Source organism: Gymnoscopelus braueri, assembly GCF_963280865.1.
Source record: "Gymnoscopelus braueri genome assembly, chromosome: 11".
NCBI classification, from domain to species: domain Eukaryota; kingdom Metazoa; phylum Chordata; class Actinopteri; order Myctophiformes; family Myctophidae; genus Gymnoscopelus; species Gymnoscopelus braueri.
In genome coordinates, this window is record NC_137613.1 from 46,603,288 (window position 1) to 46,620,787 (window position 17,500).

At 41.2% G+C, this 17,500-nt stretch overlaps 1 protein-coding gene across 1 annotated transcript in view; it reads right to left on the reverse strand.

Annotated features, from left to right (window-relative positions):
* LOC308095674 (kelch domain-containing protein 3-like) overlaps window positions 1-17,500 on the reverse strand; it is a gene marked incomplete at both ends in the record, with an annotated part of 29,240 nt that overhangs the window by 3,692 nt on the left and 8,048 nt on the right. The window contains one exon of the mRNA XM_080442718.1: window positions 7,925-8,920. Within this exon, the coding sequence (XP_080298844.1) occupies window positions 7,925-8,920 (996 nt within the window). The remainder of the gene's footprint in view (window positions 1-7,924; window positions 8,921-17,500) is intronic.

Sequence of the window (17,500 nt, forward strand, 5' to 3'; positions counted from 1 at the left end):
TGATTTTGTTTTGTGAAAAGTGTCATTAACATGTCACAAGAATTGGTATTCATAATAACATGAATGTAAAATGATATAATCTAATGTAAAATATGTATCTTTTGCAACTACATCTGTATTCTCCAACCCACATCCTGTTCTACCTCATCCTTACAAGTATCCTCCTTATTAACATCACTCCTCATCTGTAGCTTGAACATATCATCAGTAACCATCTTCACCAGAGCAGTTACAGTACATCAGTGATGTACTTCTCACTCTCTGTGCCCTAAATTGATATTGCACCATGTCACATAGCTCTGACGGTGGGGTCACCCTTAGCAATGACAGGAACAAGAATATCCTAGATCTCCTATCCAAATTTTGTGACATCAAACGACTTGTCAGGTGGGGCTTGGTGGTCTGCCACTTTCCACAACATCACTTGTAAATAAATGAGCCCACATGTGGTGCAACAGGTTGGTCGGTGTTGGAGGAAGGGCCATTGACTTGTGGCACCCACCTCACCCAGCACATCAGGGTAGCCTGGGAAGTTCCCTGCCAGCAAAGTGTAGTGTGCTCTGATCTTGCCTTTGTCATACATATAAGACTGTCCCATCCCAATGCTCCATCTATACTTTACACTGTAGGTCCACCTGATACACCCCAATACACAGCATACAACAGGACAAGAACATCAGTGTAATCACTGAGCATGTGTATCACACCCTTTCCAGAGATGGCTGCATCAGGGATATAGGAACTCATGGTGATGTCTGCCTCATCATGACTAAATGCAGTATCTATCGTCAGCACTGAAGGTGTACAACATGCTCAACGGCTTCTGCTTAATGTTCTTACTCTTCATGATGATATCTCATGTGGGTAAAGGACATTACTATTCACAACAGCATGGGGGCAAATTAGCCAAGGATGGGATTGAAGAGATGATCTTTCTGTGTGTGAGGAATCCTACACCCCAATATTTTATGACCAAGACACACCAGTGCTTCAACTCTCCCTCTGTTTCTGCACATTTTGGGGAAGGCTTCAGTCCACTCCACTCACATGCATCATGACAGCATCTTTCCTGATCGTTATGGCAGTCTGCTCCCCAGACTGGTCAGCAGAGACAGTGATCCAGAATCCATCATGGTGCCGACAGACAAGGTCTAGCTTAGCCTCTATGCTATGGCATGGAGCACATGCATCTTCAGCAGGCACTGGGTTAGATATCAAGCACACTGCACATGGCCAGCATGGAAGAAGTGCTTCAGTCATGTGCTTCATGAGAGAAAAGGTGAAGTTAATGTCAATGTGTCTCCCTGCGCATTCAAACTGGTGGATGTGAAGTGTAGGAAGAAGTTGTCTACCCACTGTCAGCCAGTAGGATGGAGATGTGCAGTGTCCAGGTAGGCTACTGCTGTATCTGTTCAAATGTCTTTGGCCAAGTTGATAGAAACCACTTCAGAGTGCTGCTGATACACTCAGGACTGACCACTGAACTTGCCTGTCATGTTCTGCAACCACATGCATTTCCACTTCCAGTGCTGAACCTTGCATCAGTTTTGCAATGCAGCTGAAGAATATAAGATGCTTATATACCTGCAAGGTGTCAACAAACGGCTCCATGTCAATTGTGAGGTGAATAGGGCCTGCTGTACATGTCAACCAGTGACCATATCTGCTGCCTGCTTGGACACCTGGTTGGACGATAAGGTGTGAGAGAGACCTTGACCTGACCTTTAGCACATAGGCCAACGACTGACCAGCAAGTCAAAATATAACATTAGAAATAGATTCTACACCTATGAATGCCCCCCCCCCCCCCAGGTCCCCATATGAATCACGTTCACGAAGTTCACAGATTCCCTCACACAACTGCAATATTTTGTTGTTTTTAACATAATTTAGTACAATGGAACATCACCATGGGATGGACACCATCTTTGATTTGGCAATACAAAATTAACTGATGGTAATTTCACTGATTCAGCCATATTTCTTGAACCCTAAGACCTAGTTTTAGACACCAAAACCACCTTTCTAGGTTGAACAGTATCATAAAGCCATTTAAGCTCCTGGCAGTCATATTGGACGCCATCTTGAAAATGATGGCTTTACGAGAAATATAATTTCCTAGATTTTTTTGTATGTTCTTAAGCATGCCTAGACGTACCAGAATCAATTGAAAAACCTTTTGTATATTTTTTTGGGGGGGTTAATAGTATGTTTTCATATATTGACCCATGTAATTTTCGCCTAGTGTTATAACATAAAATGCATGATAGCACCCATAAAGCTACCATTGGTGCAAGGCTATCACATATTTTCTAACTCTAGACATGCATACCTTGACAAAAATCACTATGAGCATTAATCACCTCAGATGGTAATGACCAACCCCCCTGGCTCACGGACTACTAGGCGGGCTCACTAACCACTCAGCTATGGCCGCCCATCTGGTGGGCCCCAGACCAGACATTGAGAAACAGTGTAATAAAGGACTGCCGTGACGTCATTATGCTGTAACCAGAGTGCCAGGCTTCATGGAGACACGTGCTCTTGCCTGGAGACGTTGGACAGTGAACACAGCAAAAGACAGCGTGGCATGTTGCCATCACTAGGACAAACACGACATTACAATGTAATATAGCCTAAAGACCAATTTATAATCCAGACATAGTGCAGAATAAAACTAGAAACAGTGCTCCTCGGAGCACAGGTCTCCGCCAGGTCAGGTGTGGGCCAGCAATGTTCGGAATTCGCCAGTCAGGATGGAATATGAAAAATAGGACGGATCCATGCTGATCACTTGACTATAGAGATAATGTGTACCGATTTGCGTGATATTTGGACAAAATCTGTATAGGAGTAATATAAAGAAAACATATTTCGCAAAAATCGGCCTCCTGGTGGCGCATAGGGAAATGTTAAAAGGGTGGCATTTGTTCCTCAACGTAGTGCAAATGTGCGTGCAAAGTTTCACCGCAATCGGACACTGCATTCATGATTTGTGGCATTTTGTTCAATACAGGCCACTCCTACAAACTTTAGATGTCAATCTTAGCCAATCAGGATGGAATATGAAAAATCAAACCGATCCGTCTTGATTACATGACTATAAAGTTCATGTGTACCAATTTGCGTGAAATTTGGATAAAATCTGAAGAAGTAATATCAAAAGATTAGTTTTACATAAGTCGGCCTCCTGGTGGCGCTATAAATGGCAGATGTGAAAAATGCAGGGCAAGGGTTTTTCCTTGGCCTCTAGGAAGTGCGCATACGAAGTTTTACACAGATTGGTGCAGTTATAGGTAAAAACGCGAATCGGCCTGTTTTAGCACCACCATGAGGCTGATTCGAACATTTTCAAGTGGCTTTTTTTCCTTGGCCTAGTGGGAATGTGCGTGCAAAGTTTCATGGAAATCGCTCACTGTGTTCATGATTTGAGTTATTTTGTTCAACATGAAACACTCCTGCAAACTTTGGAAGCCAATCTTAGCCAATCAGGATGGAATATGAACAATCTGAAAGTCATTTGTTTAATGACTATAGAGATACTGTGTACCGATTTGCATGATGTTTGGACAAAATCTGTAGGAGTACTGTAATAAAAAATTTGTTTTGCACTAATAGGCCTCCTGGTGGTGCTATGACAGGCTCATGTGAAAACATTGGGGCAGAGGTTCTGCTCCGGCATACAGGGAGTGTGTGTGCACAGTTTCGCTGTGATCATAGTCCATGAGCCAGAGCCCCAAAATTGAGCAATGATTATCGAAAGAGTGGGCAAAACCAAACCTATATTAAATTGTTCATACGGTCAATACGAGTAAATAAATATATGATAACCTTTCCACAGGAGTAGCTTTTTCATGGTTATCACACATTTTGTTATTTTCCCCATACAGTACGTACATGACAGGTGAAAAAGAAAATTTAAAAAAGAGTTATCATAATGAAACTTCCTGAGTTGATTACTTATATGAAGACAATGATTTATCGTATTACAAGTTTTCTGAAATTGTATATTTAAATATGCAAATTAGGCATTAGGAAAATATGCCCACATTTGCATAACTTTCCAGAATTAACATTGGAACATTGGACAAAGCCAGAGTCAGCATACTTATTTCATTTTGTTAAGATGTTGGAGTGAAAGGTTTTTAACGAGGGAATATTCAATATCTGGCTCAATTTTGGGGCTCATGGACTAAATGCCTAATTTGCATATTTAAATATACAATTTCAGAAAACTTGTAATACGATAAATCATTGTCTTCATGTAAGTAATCAACTCAGGAAGTTTCATTATGATAACTCTTTTTTAAATGTTGTCATTTTTTCACCTGTCATGTACGTATGGGGAAAATAACAAAATGTGTGATAACCATGAAAAAGCTATTCCTGTGGAAAGGTTATCATATATTTATTTACTCGTATTGACCCTATGAACAATTTAATATAGGTATGGTTTTGCCCACTCTTTCGATAATTACATTTTGTCTGGCTCATGGACTATCACCGGAGATTAGCTGTTCACAGACAGAACCACACACGGACGGACGGATGGATAGACGGACGGACGGACAGGGTGCAAAACATAGTCTCGGCCATGCCTTTCGGCCTGCCTTTTGGAGACAATGATGCAATAGCGGACCTCAGCATAATGTTCTCCTCCTGGGCATGTCTGCACAAAGCTCAATATTTGTATCTACTGCAATCAGTGCACGTTTGCATTTAACACAGTGATGGCTCTGGGGAAAGAACTATGTTTGAGTCCATATAAAGATGGACACCGCTATGGAGAATATGATAAATAAAGTATCATATACTTAGTAGGGAACGGGTATCCTCAAAGTGAGACAAAAATGTAACTATTATGTGTGCCAGCTAAGTATATGGGTTTAAGTGGTTAAAAAGATCAAATCTATTAGAAATAGTGTCATATGAACTATATAAATATTATGTTATGGCTGTAGAGTGAATAAAGAAGGTGAGAAGTTTCAGATAATACTTCACCTCGCACACATCTCACAGTGTTAGTGCAATGTGAGCTAGAGTACAAATGTCCAATGCACCCCAAAACACATTTAAAACATTTCTGGATCCAGAGTTGGATATAGAGTTGTGTGAGTTCATAAACAGATTTATTTTAGATAATGTTGCTTTTGTTGGCCCGCTATTAACTTCAATTCATCATGTATCTTCTCAGTTTTCGGATTATTTCTTCACTGTGGAGGTATATCCGAGAAAAACTAAAGTATCCATGAATTCAAGGCATCAAAGGGTTGATAGAAAAAAAATCCTAATTGGATTTCTCAAGAGGGCATTGGACTGTGTTCTTATCCATACTATTGCTGCTGTGACCCTGTGATAATTTGGTTGTACAGCAAGTCATTTTGTTCTAATTATGTGCATACACTAGACCATACCCGGTGAAGGTTATTGCACGTCCTGTAGCGCGGTCCCCCCGCGGGTCCCCCCGCGGCACCCCCCGCGGTCACCCCTCCCCACCGGCAACCCCCCACACACCCCCCCGTCACGCACACACCCTCATGCGGCCAGAGCTGTCCCCCGTCGCGAACACACATACGCGGCCGTCGCGCGAACACAAATAATGTACATTTTGACACGTGCCTCCCCAACGTGCATACACGGCCGCGGAGGCGAGTGTTCTGTGTGTGCAACAGTGTAATGGGGCTGTAGATGCGACGCAATGCGCACACACAGAGCCAGCGTGTGTGTCGCGGCTGATGCGATTGGATGCGACGCATGCGCAGTTTGATCGGGCACAGACGAAGACACCACCAACCAAGACGGACCGACAGAGGTTACTCAAATTATAGTATGATACCCTGGGCATTTTTACCAGCTCAGTGGCTTTGTGTTCAGTATGTCTACCCTGAGACTGAGGTCAGGGTTCAATCCGACCATAAACATGGTACCCAATGCCCCCCTGCTTAATGGCACTTGGCATCAAGGTTTGGATAGGGGGTAAGTCCCTGTGACATACACTGTCATGTCTTGGACATCAAGGTGTCTCATGCTACGGAAACAGGAGACCGGATCCTGCCCTATGGGCCACATGGCTCGGGAACCATTGTCCACACTACTTACCCTGGGCCTTTGCTTTGGGTGTCGTATAACCCTAAATACAATTATACTGTCTACTTTATGTACTGTATATATTTAAAAAAATAAAATCAAAGATTTTGTGATATTTTTCTCTATGCCAAACCTTTTTGGTATTTTGTACTAATTTGAAAAACATTTAAAAATGGGTCAAATAGCCAATCTACAAGCTCACAACGTGACAATGTAGATCGGCTATTTTAAAATGTTTTTCAAAATAGTAAAACATGCCAAAAAAGTTTATGCATAAGGGGTGAGGTGCGCAAGATGGGGCCCTATAGCTCTTCAAACAGCTTTAGGGCTATTCCATCTCTTTAATAAACAGAAAATACATTTTCCAATTTGCTAACTTCATCCAGTCAGGAGAGAGTACCCATTTATAAGCTTCAATTTGATATTGTTCCAGCTTCAATTGTATCTGCTCTTTTCTTTGTGTCATCACTTTCGATCCTGTATGCGTTCTCTCTCCTGATTGGATACAATTGGTATCCTAACCTGCAAATGTATTTTCTGTTTATTAAAGAGCTGGACTCCAGAGAGAGACTCCAGCTACTTAACAAACATTATATAGCAATGATTACTATCAGAATATACAGTAGAGCTATTTAATACATATTATTTTAACACAAGAAAATCACTTTACTTTAATTACAAAAAAATTAAACCTTTTAGAAAGTGAATGGAAATTCATATCTACAGCTTACTGTACTTTAATATCGGCTCAAACATTACAGAACAGCAAATAAATAAATGAACAAATAAACAAAAAATCCACAAAGGTCTCCACCTTTGCAGCCAATTTCCTCTCCTTTTCTCCTTTATAAACATCTGATTCCTAAGGTCCTCTAACACAACAATGCACAACAATGCTTCTGTTTGTATCTACGTTAAGTCCCGACGGAGATCAACTGGGCGTAGAACTTTACATTCTTAGATATCTGAATTGAATTGAATAATCTCATTGACATTTTAAAAGTAGCCTACAACAGTACGACAATTTAAAAAAAACGTCAAAAGGGATAAAAACACAAAAAAAGTCAAAGGCTTGCTTCCATTGTGGTCCATTGAACATTGGACACTCAAACTGGACAAACAACAGTGCAATTTACAACGATACAAACAAATAAATACCAGACTATATACAGTTTAAAACAGAAGAAGGAAGTGGGGGACCGGGATACAAACACGTGGAGGCGGCCACTCACAAGATACGTAACCCTGGGGGCAGGCCAGCCCGGGAACAAATTTAGCTAAGACCAATTGGAATTTATAAGAGGAGCCATGCTTTCAGGTCTCCTATGCAGCCATGTCTGTCTGCCCTGGTGGGGTTACAGTGCGTTGGTAGTAGTTCTCTATTCCGTTGTATGATTCTGCATAGTTGACGTAAGCTTAGTGCCACCCTGAAGCTATGCAGCATCATAGGCTGTCTGGTAACCAGAAGGTCGCCGGTTTACGTTCCATGTCAACATGTCAAAGTGTCCCTGAGCAAGACACTTAACCCCTAACAGCTCCCTCTTGAACGATCATCATGACCATCTGAGCCATCAGCTGGGCGAAGCTGAAACGGAACTTTCCCCGCAGGATTAATAGAGGTCTACAAAAAAACGAATCAAAAGTACCTGGTGGGTATGGAGGATATTCCTGTGCTTTGCTTCCTTTCCCATCTGAATGTAGGGAGGTTTTGTAAGGGCAGGGATTTCCTTGTCTTTCCCTTTCTTCTGTTCTATTATACCTGGAACTTGTTCTCTGCCGCTTTCATCTTGTTTGTGGGCTCACTGTACTAAAACATTGTTTTTTGGGGCTATGCTACTGTTGCTGTTGGTAGTCATGGCTGCCAGTTCCCACCTGATGTCGTGCGGAAGTCCAGACTGCTCCATACTGTACTGAATAACTGCCAGCTTGCATAATGTCTTGAGACTAGGACTCAGGTCTAAGATGTACAGGTCATCATCTATTGTGTATCCGTGTCCTCCAAAGAGGATGATATGATCTCCCACCATGCAACAGCACATCCTAGTCCTAATAAAACACGGGCCTTTCCCATTTGGCTCAATCTTCTTCCAGGAGAAGGTCTCTGGATTGAACCTCCACACATCATTGAAGAACCGGTTCAAGTTGTCGCCGCCAAATATGTACAGCTCTCCATTGTAGGCAAAGGCTGAATGACCCCGGCGTCCTTCTGGGAGAAGCTGTGCAGAAGGCGTGCTCAGCCAGCAGTTGGTCTCTAGGTCAAACACTCTGATGTTGTTGTTGAGGTGGCATTGGCCCCCAAATACAAACATCTTTGTCCCGATGATGGTGGCAGAGTGACATGATGACGTCGGTGCCGTCGTGCCTCTGCTGTTAATCAAAGACCAGACCATTGTGGCGGTATCCAACTTGTAGATGTCGTTGGTGTATCCGGTCTTATGTGTGTATCCTCCGTAGACATACATGACCTTCCTCGACACACAGGCTGAGTGGTTGCACCTTGCCACCGGAACGGTCCCGGAGATCTTTGGCGTGTACCATCCGTGGGTGTTGACGTCAAACGCATAAAGCACGTTGCAGTACTCCCCTCTGTAGGAATAGCCTCCCCCCCAGATATAAATGACGTCGTCTATGAGCACAGCAGTGTGGTCCCTGCGCATGGAGGGGACCTCAACGGGACATTCTCCTCTTCCAGTAGTCAACGGGGGCAGCTTCACCCAGCTCAAAGACACTGTGTTGAAAATGTGTACTTCAATATGACGCATTTCGAAGTACCCTCCAAAGGAGTACACCTTGTGCCCCACTGCCACAGCAGCATGACGGAATTTCCATGGTCCTTTTAAATGGAGCACCCAATGGAACATCTTACATATGGAACGCTACTTGAGAAGTCTTGCTTTGTAAAAGAATGTAGTCCCAATTGCTGCACTACCACTTATATGGGTACAGCGGCACAACTGTTACGTGAAGCTTGGCTCGACCTATCGGGGAAAGAGATGCCTGGTGATCTCTCTGATATGGCAAATTGATCGCCATAGCCAGTGGTTCTGGCATTGTAGGAGTTGAGGCATTACATTTAGTTTGACTCAGTTCCCACAGATACATATTGTCCAATATAGGACTTGAGTCCTATACTGGACCCCCCCTTGGGATCCCGACCCACAGGTTGAGAACCACTGGCCGTAGCAACCCCAGGCAGGCTCTGGAAACCCCCTGAGCCACACAAACGTCTGTTAAGATCTCCATTGTGTATGAAATGCATTGTTATCCATGCTGAATGGAATCAATATGATTTGTTACTGTATGGTCTGTACAGTATATTAGTGCAGCGGTTCTCAACCTTTTCAGTCCGGGACCCCCCAAAATAATCATATTTGAACTGGGGACCCCCCAAAATAATCATAAGAACTGGGGACCCCCCACCCTGACAAGCACTTGGAATGCAGGAGTTGAGGCATTACATTTAGTTTCAGTTCCACAGATAAATATTGTGAAAATAGCTGATCTACAAGCTTGCAGATCTGCTATTATATTATTTGACAATTTGACCAATGTTTGACCAGTATTTATAGTATAGTTTGATTAATTTTGATGCAGTAATGGTCTTTTTCTTTTCTTTCTTTTTTGAGGTATTTGAAGTATTAAAGTATATTAAAAAGGTCTTAAAAGTCCTTAAATTGTCACTTCACTGTCATCTTGGGACCCCCCCCCCCTGGGAGTCCTGTTAACCATTCTGGCTGCAAAGGTTTCTGCGTTGCAACTAGCTATACCTGTCACACGCCTAGCCACTTGAACCCTAGTGTCTCTATTCGGGGGTGAACTAAGTAGGGTTTAAGTGGTTAATGGAGAACGTTGTGAAGCTCGCCTTTCCCTTGAGGCTTCACCATCACAAACAGCCCTTCATAACCTTATTCCAGAGTGCATGATTGAAAGAAAACAGGTGTTAGTTTTGTCTGATGTTGAGGGTTAACATACTGATGTAAGCCAATGCGTATGGGTATGTACAGTACTGTATGCTGCATGCTAGATCCTTTATATCAGAGGAGCATAATAATGCTCCTCTGATATAAAGGATCTAGCATGCAGCATGTAGCAATGAAATATTATTTCATTGCTGGTTTAATGATTCAGATGAATCATTCCTGTTTATTCCTTGAATGCTTTACTGTGTGTGCACCAGTAGTAATTGCACTAGGTAAGACCAAGCATCAGACAAAATAGGTTTAAGGTAACATATTTGTACATATTTCTTGTTTTACCAGTAACCTCTAAGCTGATTGTACGACGTTCTGCATAGTAGTGTATATGAATGAATGAATGAATGAATGAATGAATGAATGAATAAATTATTTTTATTTAAGTGTCATGCCACCTCGTGGCCCATCCCTCATGGGATTATATGACACCTTTTCAGACAGTTACAATATTCACAAAAATAGTTTCATATACTGGTTACCGGTATTGCTGATCATATACAACAATTACTGACCGAACAAAACAAAACATAACATGAATTACATGTCTCCTACTGGCTGTACAATGCTTTTTCCCTCATATCCCAGGCTTTCTCCAGGTAGTTTGCCAGTTTAAATACATCTTTTTCAAATAAGCAGTTAATAAGTTGTGAGTCATTGATGTCCAACATTTCAGCATAGTTAACATTCTTAAACAAATCTTCACGGACCCTACAATAAAAAGGACAATACAAAACGAAATGATACTCATTTTCTATTTCATTTAGATCACACATTTGGCAGATTCAATCTTCTTCATCCAACCCAACATAGCGACCTGTTTCAATGTAAAGTGGCAGTATACCTCCTCTAATCTGAGCACAGAGTGATCTTCTTTTCGTTGGTAGGTTAAATAAAACATAGTTTTCGGTGTAATAATCATGTTTAATTTGTCGATATGTACGCATGCATTTTGGTTTACTCCAGATCTCTTCTGCCCAAGTATGTTTGACCTTATCAAAAATCTTCTCCTTTAGTGTTACAATATTAACTTTTTGTGATCTGAGAAACACATCTTCAGCTCCATATACATAGAACATATCGCGTACGTCCTCTATCCAAGGTCCATTCTGTTGTTTGTCCCAGTTAAATACTTTCTTTGTTAATCTATTATCATTCATGTCAACTAATCTGTTCCACAACCTGGCGGTGCAGACCTTCCATCGGACCTCACTAGGTTCCCATCCCATATCTCCTGAGACAGCTGCCATTGGTGCATATTTATGTACACCCATGAAATATCGAAGGGCTCTGTTATGTACAGCTATACTCTTAGGGAATCTCCCATGACCCCATACCCCAGCCCCATAGTCTAGAACTGGGCAAACACAAGCCTGATAAAGTGTTATATAGGTACGGAAACCAACAACTTTGAGTGCCTTGATTTTACCAATGACTCCTCCTAGTGCTCTGCCTGCAGACTCAGAGAGGACTGTGGAACCATGAACAAAATTCATATGCTCATCAACATAAAAACCTAAATATTTATAAGAGTTTACAAAATTAATCTTTTTCTCACCAAAATAAAACTGATAATTACTAATGGGAGTTAGAGAGCTTCTAAAATGTACCACATTTGTTTTCTTTTCATTTATGGACATTCTCCATTTTTTACACCACTCATTAGTGTGACATAGCATTTTTTGCATATCATATTCATTTTCGGCCATTAAAAGAATATCATCTGCGTACAAAAGGATGCTCACTGCAACCCCACATTGCACACCACAGTTTAGTGACTTAATTGTACATGCTAGATCGTTAATATAAACTGCAAATAAAGTAGGCGAGAGATTATCTCCTTGTTTAACTCCCAGGGGTGTTGGGAACCAATCTGAACAAAATTCGTTTATTTTAACACAAGCTGCAGGTGCGCTGTATAAGGATTGTAGTGATTTGTAAAACTTTCCATTCACTCCATATTCTAACAGTCTGCACCAGAGTAAGTCCCTATTAACAAAATCAAACGCTTTTTTGAAATCAATAAAACAAGTAAATGTGGGTTTCCTCTCATCTAACCTAGTCCTTATTATTGTACATAGTGAATAAAGATGGTCCATGCAAGCTCTATCTTTGCAGAACCCATTTTGTTCATCTACGAGTAGGTGTCTTTCCTCTAGATGGAACATTAGCCTGTCATTGAGTATAGAGGAGTATAACTTATAGACTGTGCTCAACAGGCTGATCCCTCTATAATTAAGAGGCACCCTAGGATCATCACTTTTAAAAATAGGGTTTATAATGGATCTGAAACACACAGAGGGAATTTTGACCATTTCAAAGCATTTCTTAAACAAAATAAGCAGAGTGTGAGATAGCATTGGCGATTTCAAGACCTCGTATGGCAGATTTTCTATGCCTGTGGCTTTTCCTGTCTTTGCTTTATTAATGGCCAACTGGACTTCTTCTATGGTCAGTTCAGTGTTAAGATCGTCATTACAAGGCTCAACCTCCAGTGCCATCTTACACTCTTGCAAGGCTTTTGCAGAACATCTCTCTTTGTGAAATGTTTCATCAAAACTTGATGCATCATCATAGAAAAGACCTTTAAAATCTATTTCCCACCTTTTAATAACCTGTGATGGCTCATTAACTAGATTACCATCATGCCCCAACACTTCCATAGGGATTTTCTTTGTCATTATTGGGCCCAGTTTGTTAATTTCCTTCCAGAACAGTTGTGGGTTTGAAGTTTGAATCCTTTCAACATTCAATATCTGTCCCATAAGCTCTTTTATTTTTCCTATAGGTTTTATCAAATACACACTGACACTCTTTAAATGTTTTCAAGAGGTTCTTTTTTCCAGACTGTGTGCCTACATATTTCAAGAATGAGTGCTCTGCCTTATGCATAGCCTGCCATAGATGCTGAAGCTCTTCATTCCAATAGGGTTTCCTTGTGTATTTGGTTTTTTTTCTTGTATTACTATTGTGGCTACTACTTGTATTCTCTTTTCCCACTTTTTCGTGGATAAGTTTACAAAAATTATCATACCACTTATCCAGGCCCTCTTGATCTACGTGACTACTCTGTAAACTCTCATTCAATATCAGTAATTCTGATTGACTCCTCTCTGATTTTAAAAAGTTTTGCGGTAGTTTCCTACATACCTTCCCTTTAGAATAAGGTAGAGCCATTTGAGGAGCTGCCTCATACTGGTTAGTCACTGCCCTTGTCTGGAATTCTAGATATATCAATGAGTGGTCAGGAAGTCTACTCCGCCCTCCAATTAATTCTACACAATCTGCATTATCCACCAATTGAGTTGGAGTGATCACCTCAAAAGAGATACAAGACTGCAAGCAGTGATGTGGTACCAATATGTAGTCAACCACAGCCTTTCCTTTAGTTGATACAGATGTATAGTTATCTTTGAGGGGGCAGATTCTGCCATTGACAATACAAAATTTGGAGTCTCTCAGAAATTCAATTAATGATTCTCCATGTTTATTAATACCTGCATCTAATAAGACTCTCATTGGGACTTCATCAATCTCTTTTACATAATCATATAGTCCACCCACCCGACTGTTCAGGTCACCACATACATAAATAGCATCAGCTTCTGAACATAAATGTATCTGACTCAGGAGATGACTGTAAACAACAGACGCATTTCTCCCCCACACAGACATTTCGGGTGGAATATAACATGTAAACACCACAAATGTATATCCAGATTTTAAATGTGAAAACTGAAGGCCTAGAATTCCATCGTAATTATACATTACATTCACTTTATATGATTTAATCAAACCGTGACTTACACAGAACCCCACTCCCCCAGACCCTTTTGGAGCCCTAGTATGCTTGACTCTATTATTGCCAAACCACGCATAGCCTTCCAGATCAATGGAGTCCTCTCCAACCAAGTGAGTCTAGTTGATTGAGATTATGTCCGGGTTCATAGAATGAATAATAACGGATCTCAACTCACAGTTTCTCATTGTCCACCCGTTCATATTCCAATGTATATTTGACTGTTTTTTTAAATGTCATAATTTGAGTGTGTGGGGATCTCATTTTAAATAAGCCATTGCGCTTTTACCTTGTATTGTGAATTGTACTTCCATGTACTGTTTCCATGTCTTTTCTAAATAAATCAATCAATCAAAGGTTATTTATTGAAATAAACACTGGAGTTTGGTCGTTTATTAGTGGCATGGGACGTGCGGCATAAACGCAGGGTGCGAAATGGTCATCTAAGTTCATCATCACTACACGCAAGCGTGGGGTGTGCGGCTCAGATGGCCAAGGGCACAAAATAAAATGGGGTTTAAATACCCCAGTGATTGGAAGGGGAGGAGTTGTCAGCTTGATTGAAGATAGGTGAATGGTTGGAACAGGGTGGAGTTGCCAGTGGCTGGTTAGAGTTGCTTTGGTTGTCTTCTGCTTGGTCCAACCTCCCGAACCTCAGTTGTGCCAACTCCATTTATGGCCACCCTGTTTGCGTGCGTGCCAGCTCCTAATGATAGTGTGTCTATGATAGCTTCCTGAAATCCATCTATGCTGATAGAGGTCCGTAGCTTCCTTAAAGGCCCCCACACACCATTTCGACGTTGGTATTAAAAGTGTCGATAAACTGCCAAAAATCCTTTGTAGTCCGTGCGTTGTGTATATTGTGTGTACGCGGCCGTCGGTTGCAGTGAGGCGTCACTTTACAAACTGTGTCAATTCAGATAGCAGCATTGTGGCAGAGAGGGGGGCAGAGAGGGGGGCAGAGAGGGAGCTCTCTGGTTGGCTGTTTAGTCTTGTTCAGACTGAGTGCCTAGTTCTGTCAACATGTGGAGTTGTTTTTTTCCCCTTCTCTTCTGCTTCAGTAAATACTAAAATACTGCCGTCAGGTTTAAGCAAGTCAGCGTAGGCAGGTAGCAGCTCTAGTCGACACACACATACTAGCAAGGGCTCCACAACAGGGGCCCATATCAGCAGGGTTAAGGTTACCCTAAATAGTAGATAAGATAGGTTTTTGAGGCCTATCTTATTTTAAAAATAAGATATTACCATGAATTTCAGAGTAATTTCATGAAGTAATTGAAGCAAAAAAGACACAGACAGCCATGGTTTGTACACAAATTGATCACTCTATTGAGAGAACCAGACGGGTTACAGAACAGTGGTAAAACTATTCTCTAAGTGTTCTCTCTCCCAAGTACAGAATGGAGAGGGTTTTAAAGCATTCTTATCAGTAACGTTAACCAAGGCAACGTACCGAGGTTTAACAGATAGGACACAATTTGTTTACATATTAGTGGCTCCAAGTTATCTTCTCCTGTGGCAAGTTCTTCATCTGATGACGTAACCCTATGTAAATTACACCACTGCTGAAAAACGTCCCAGCCCAACAGTAACGTAACTAATAATTGGGCAGGTGTCATCACTTCCAACTGATTGAGGATGCAGAGTGGCACGTACCGGCCCTCAACCAGTTGCCCTAGTCTAAAACAAACCTGTTCATTGATGGCAATGAAAGAACAGTCACAGTTTACTTGTCCTACAGTTTCAAATCGGCATCTACCCGTGACACAGACTTGCATGTGTACGCACACACCAGCCATGCTGAGCTGTCAGATTGTCATCAAACTGGTGTAGGGGCCAGGCTTCCTGGCACACTGGGGAAGCTATCCACACCTTCCACCAAAGCTAAGACCAGTCAGAAATGTAAACATCATGACTTATATAAAAATATATAATTTAGCCATCCAAGGAAGGCAGAAAATGCAAGTCAGTTCTTCGGGATGTCATTATAGGCAAACATTTTCAAAATATTTCAATTATTTATTCATCTATTTTGGTGAATTTCCGAACATTGATAAAATGCCTTACATGTGAGGCAATATTTGATATGCATGCAACATCACTATGACGAAGTATAACATAAAATAGTGATTGCTTCTTATCTCTTGTAGTACAACAGTTTCAATGTGCATTGTAGCTACCTTGGGACTTTGTCCTACTGTATCAGTGAAGAGTATTAAAATAACACATAACACTGCATTGCTGAAATATGCTTTAAAAAAAATATTTTGCCGTGAGTAGCCTACATCCACAAAGAATGCGGTTATTACTTGGCAATAAAGTGACAATTTTTTTTTCTGTCACCCTGAACCTGTATGAATGATGTGAAATATTCATATATTCCCGGTGTGCAGTGGTGTAAAACTAAGTACATTTACTCAAGTACTGTACTTAAGTCAAATTTTGAGGTACTTTTACTTTACTGGAGTATTTCAAATTGTCTCTACTTTTACTTCTACTCCACTACATCTCAGAGGTAAATGTAGTCCACTACAATTATTTGATACCTTTAGTTACTAGTTACTTTGTAGATATAAATGATTACATTATAAAACATACATTAACCACTTTAGCCCTATTTTATACGTAGGCTATTGGAAAATAACCGATCTACAAGCACACAACGCGTCGCATCGCTACGCATTGTGAGCTTGTAGATCTGCTATTTTCAAACATTTTAGTACTTTTACTTTTGGTACTTTAAGTACATTTTGATACCAATACTTTTGAATTTTGAATTCCGGACTTTAACTTTATTTTATTTCTATATTGCAGTATTGATACTTTTACTTAAAGGAGTAGTTCACCCAAAAAAGTACTTATTTTCTATCAATTGCACACCCCATGAAGCCTTGAATCCATGGATTTAATTTTGTTTTTGTGGCATTCCTAAGCCAATAATTTGATTCCCGTCTCCTACCGGCTAATGTATCCGGTAGGAGACACAAAGTTGATTATTTGTGTCTCCTACCGGATACACACCCGGTCATCAAATTATTGGTTTAGGAATGCCACAAAAACAAAAATAAATCCATGAATTCAAGGCTTCATGGGGTGTGCAATTGATAGAAAATATGTCATTTTTTGGGTGAACTCCTCCTTTAGGGCGTGCTCCCACCAAGAGTTGGCTGGCTGCTGTTTGCAGAATCTGCCAATGCATTGTCAATGCAAATGCGTTGATTCACGCAAGAGCAGATTTTTCCGCTAGTCGCGCAGACCTTGCGTTTATCTGCTCTCCGCGACTAAGCATAAATCTGCTGGAGGCAGGCGCTGATTTTCTCCCTCTGTCCAATCGGGTGAGTGGAAGGCGGACCGTCTCAAGACTCAGGAAGCAACATGGTGCTCAAGGCAGCAGGCAGTGCGGGCTACGAAGTGAGTGACAGGCGCGACACTCCCGTTTTTTAGAATCCGCTGGCTGCAAAAAACTGTGGCCGCGCACAACCTGCGTTTAACAGCGGCCAGCCAACTCTTGGTGGGAGCGCGCCCTTAAGTAAAATATCTGAGTACTTTTTCCACCACTGCTTTTGTATTTGTATGCTGTGAAATTTACATTCTTGCCTGGTGTATTTTGTATTTTGTTTTTGTATGCTTTGCAGCACTTTGG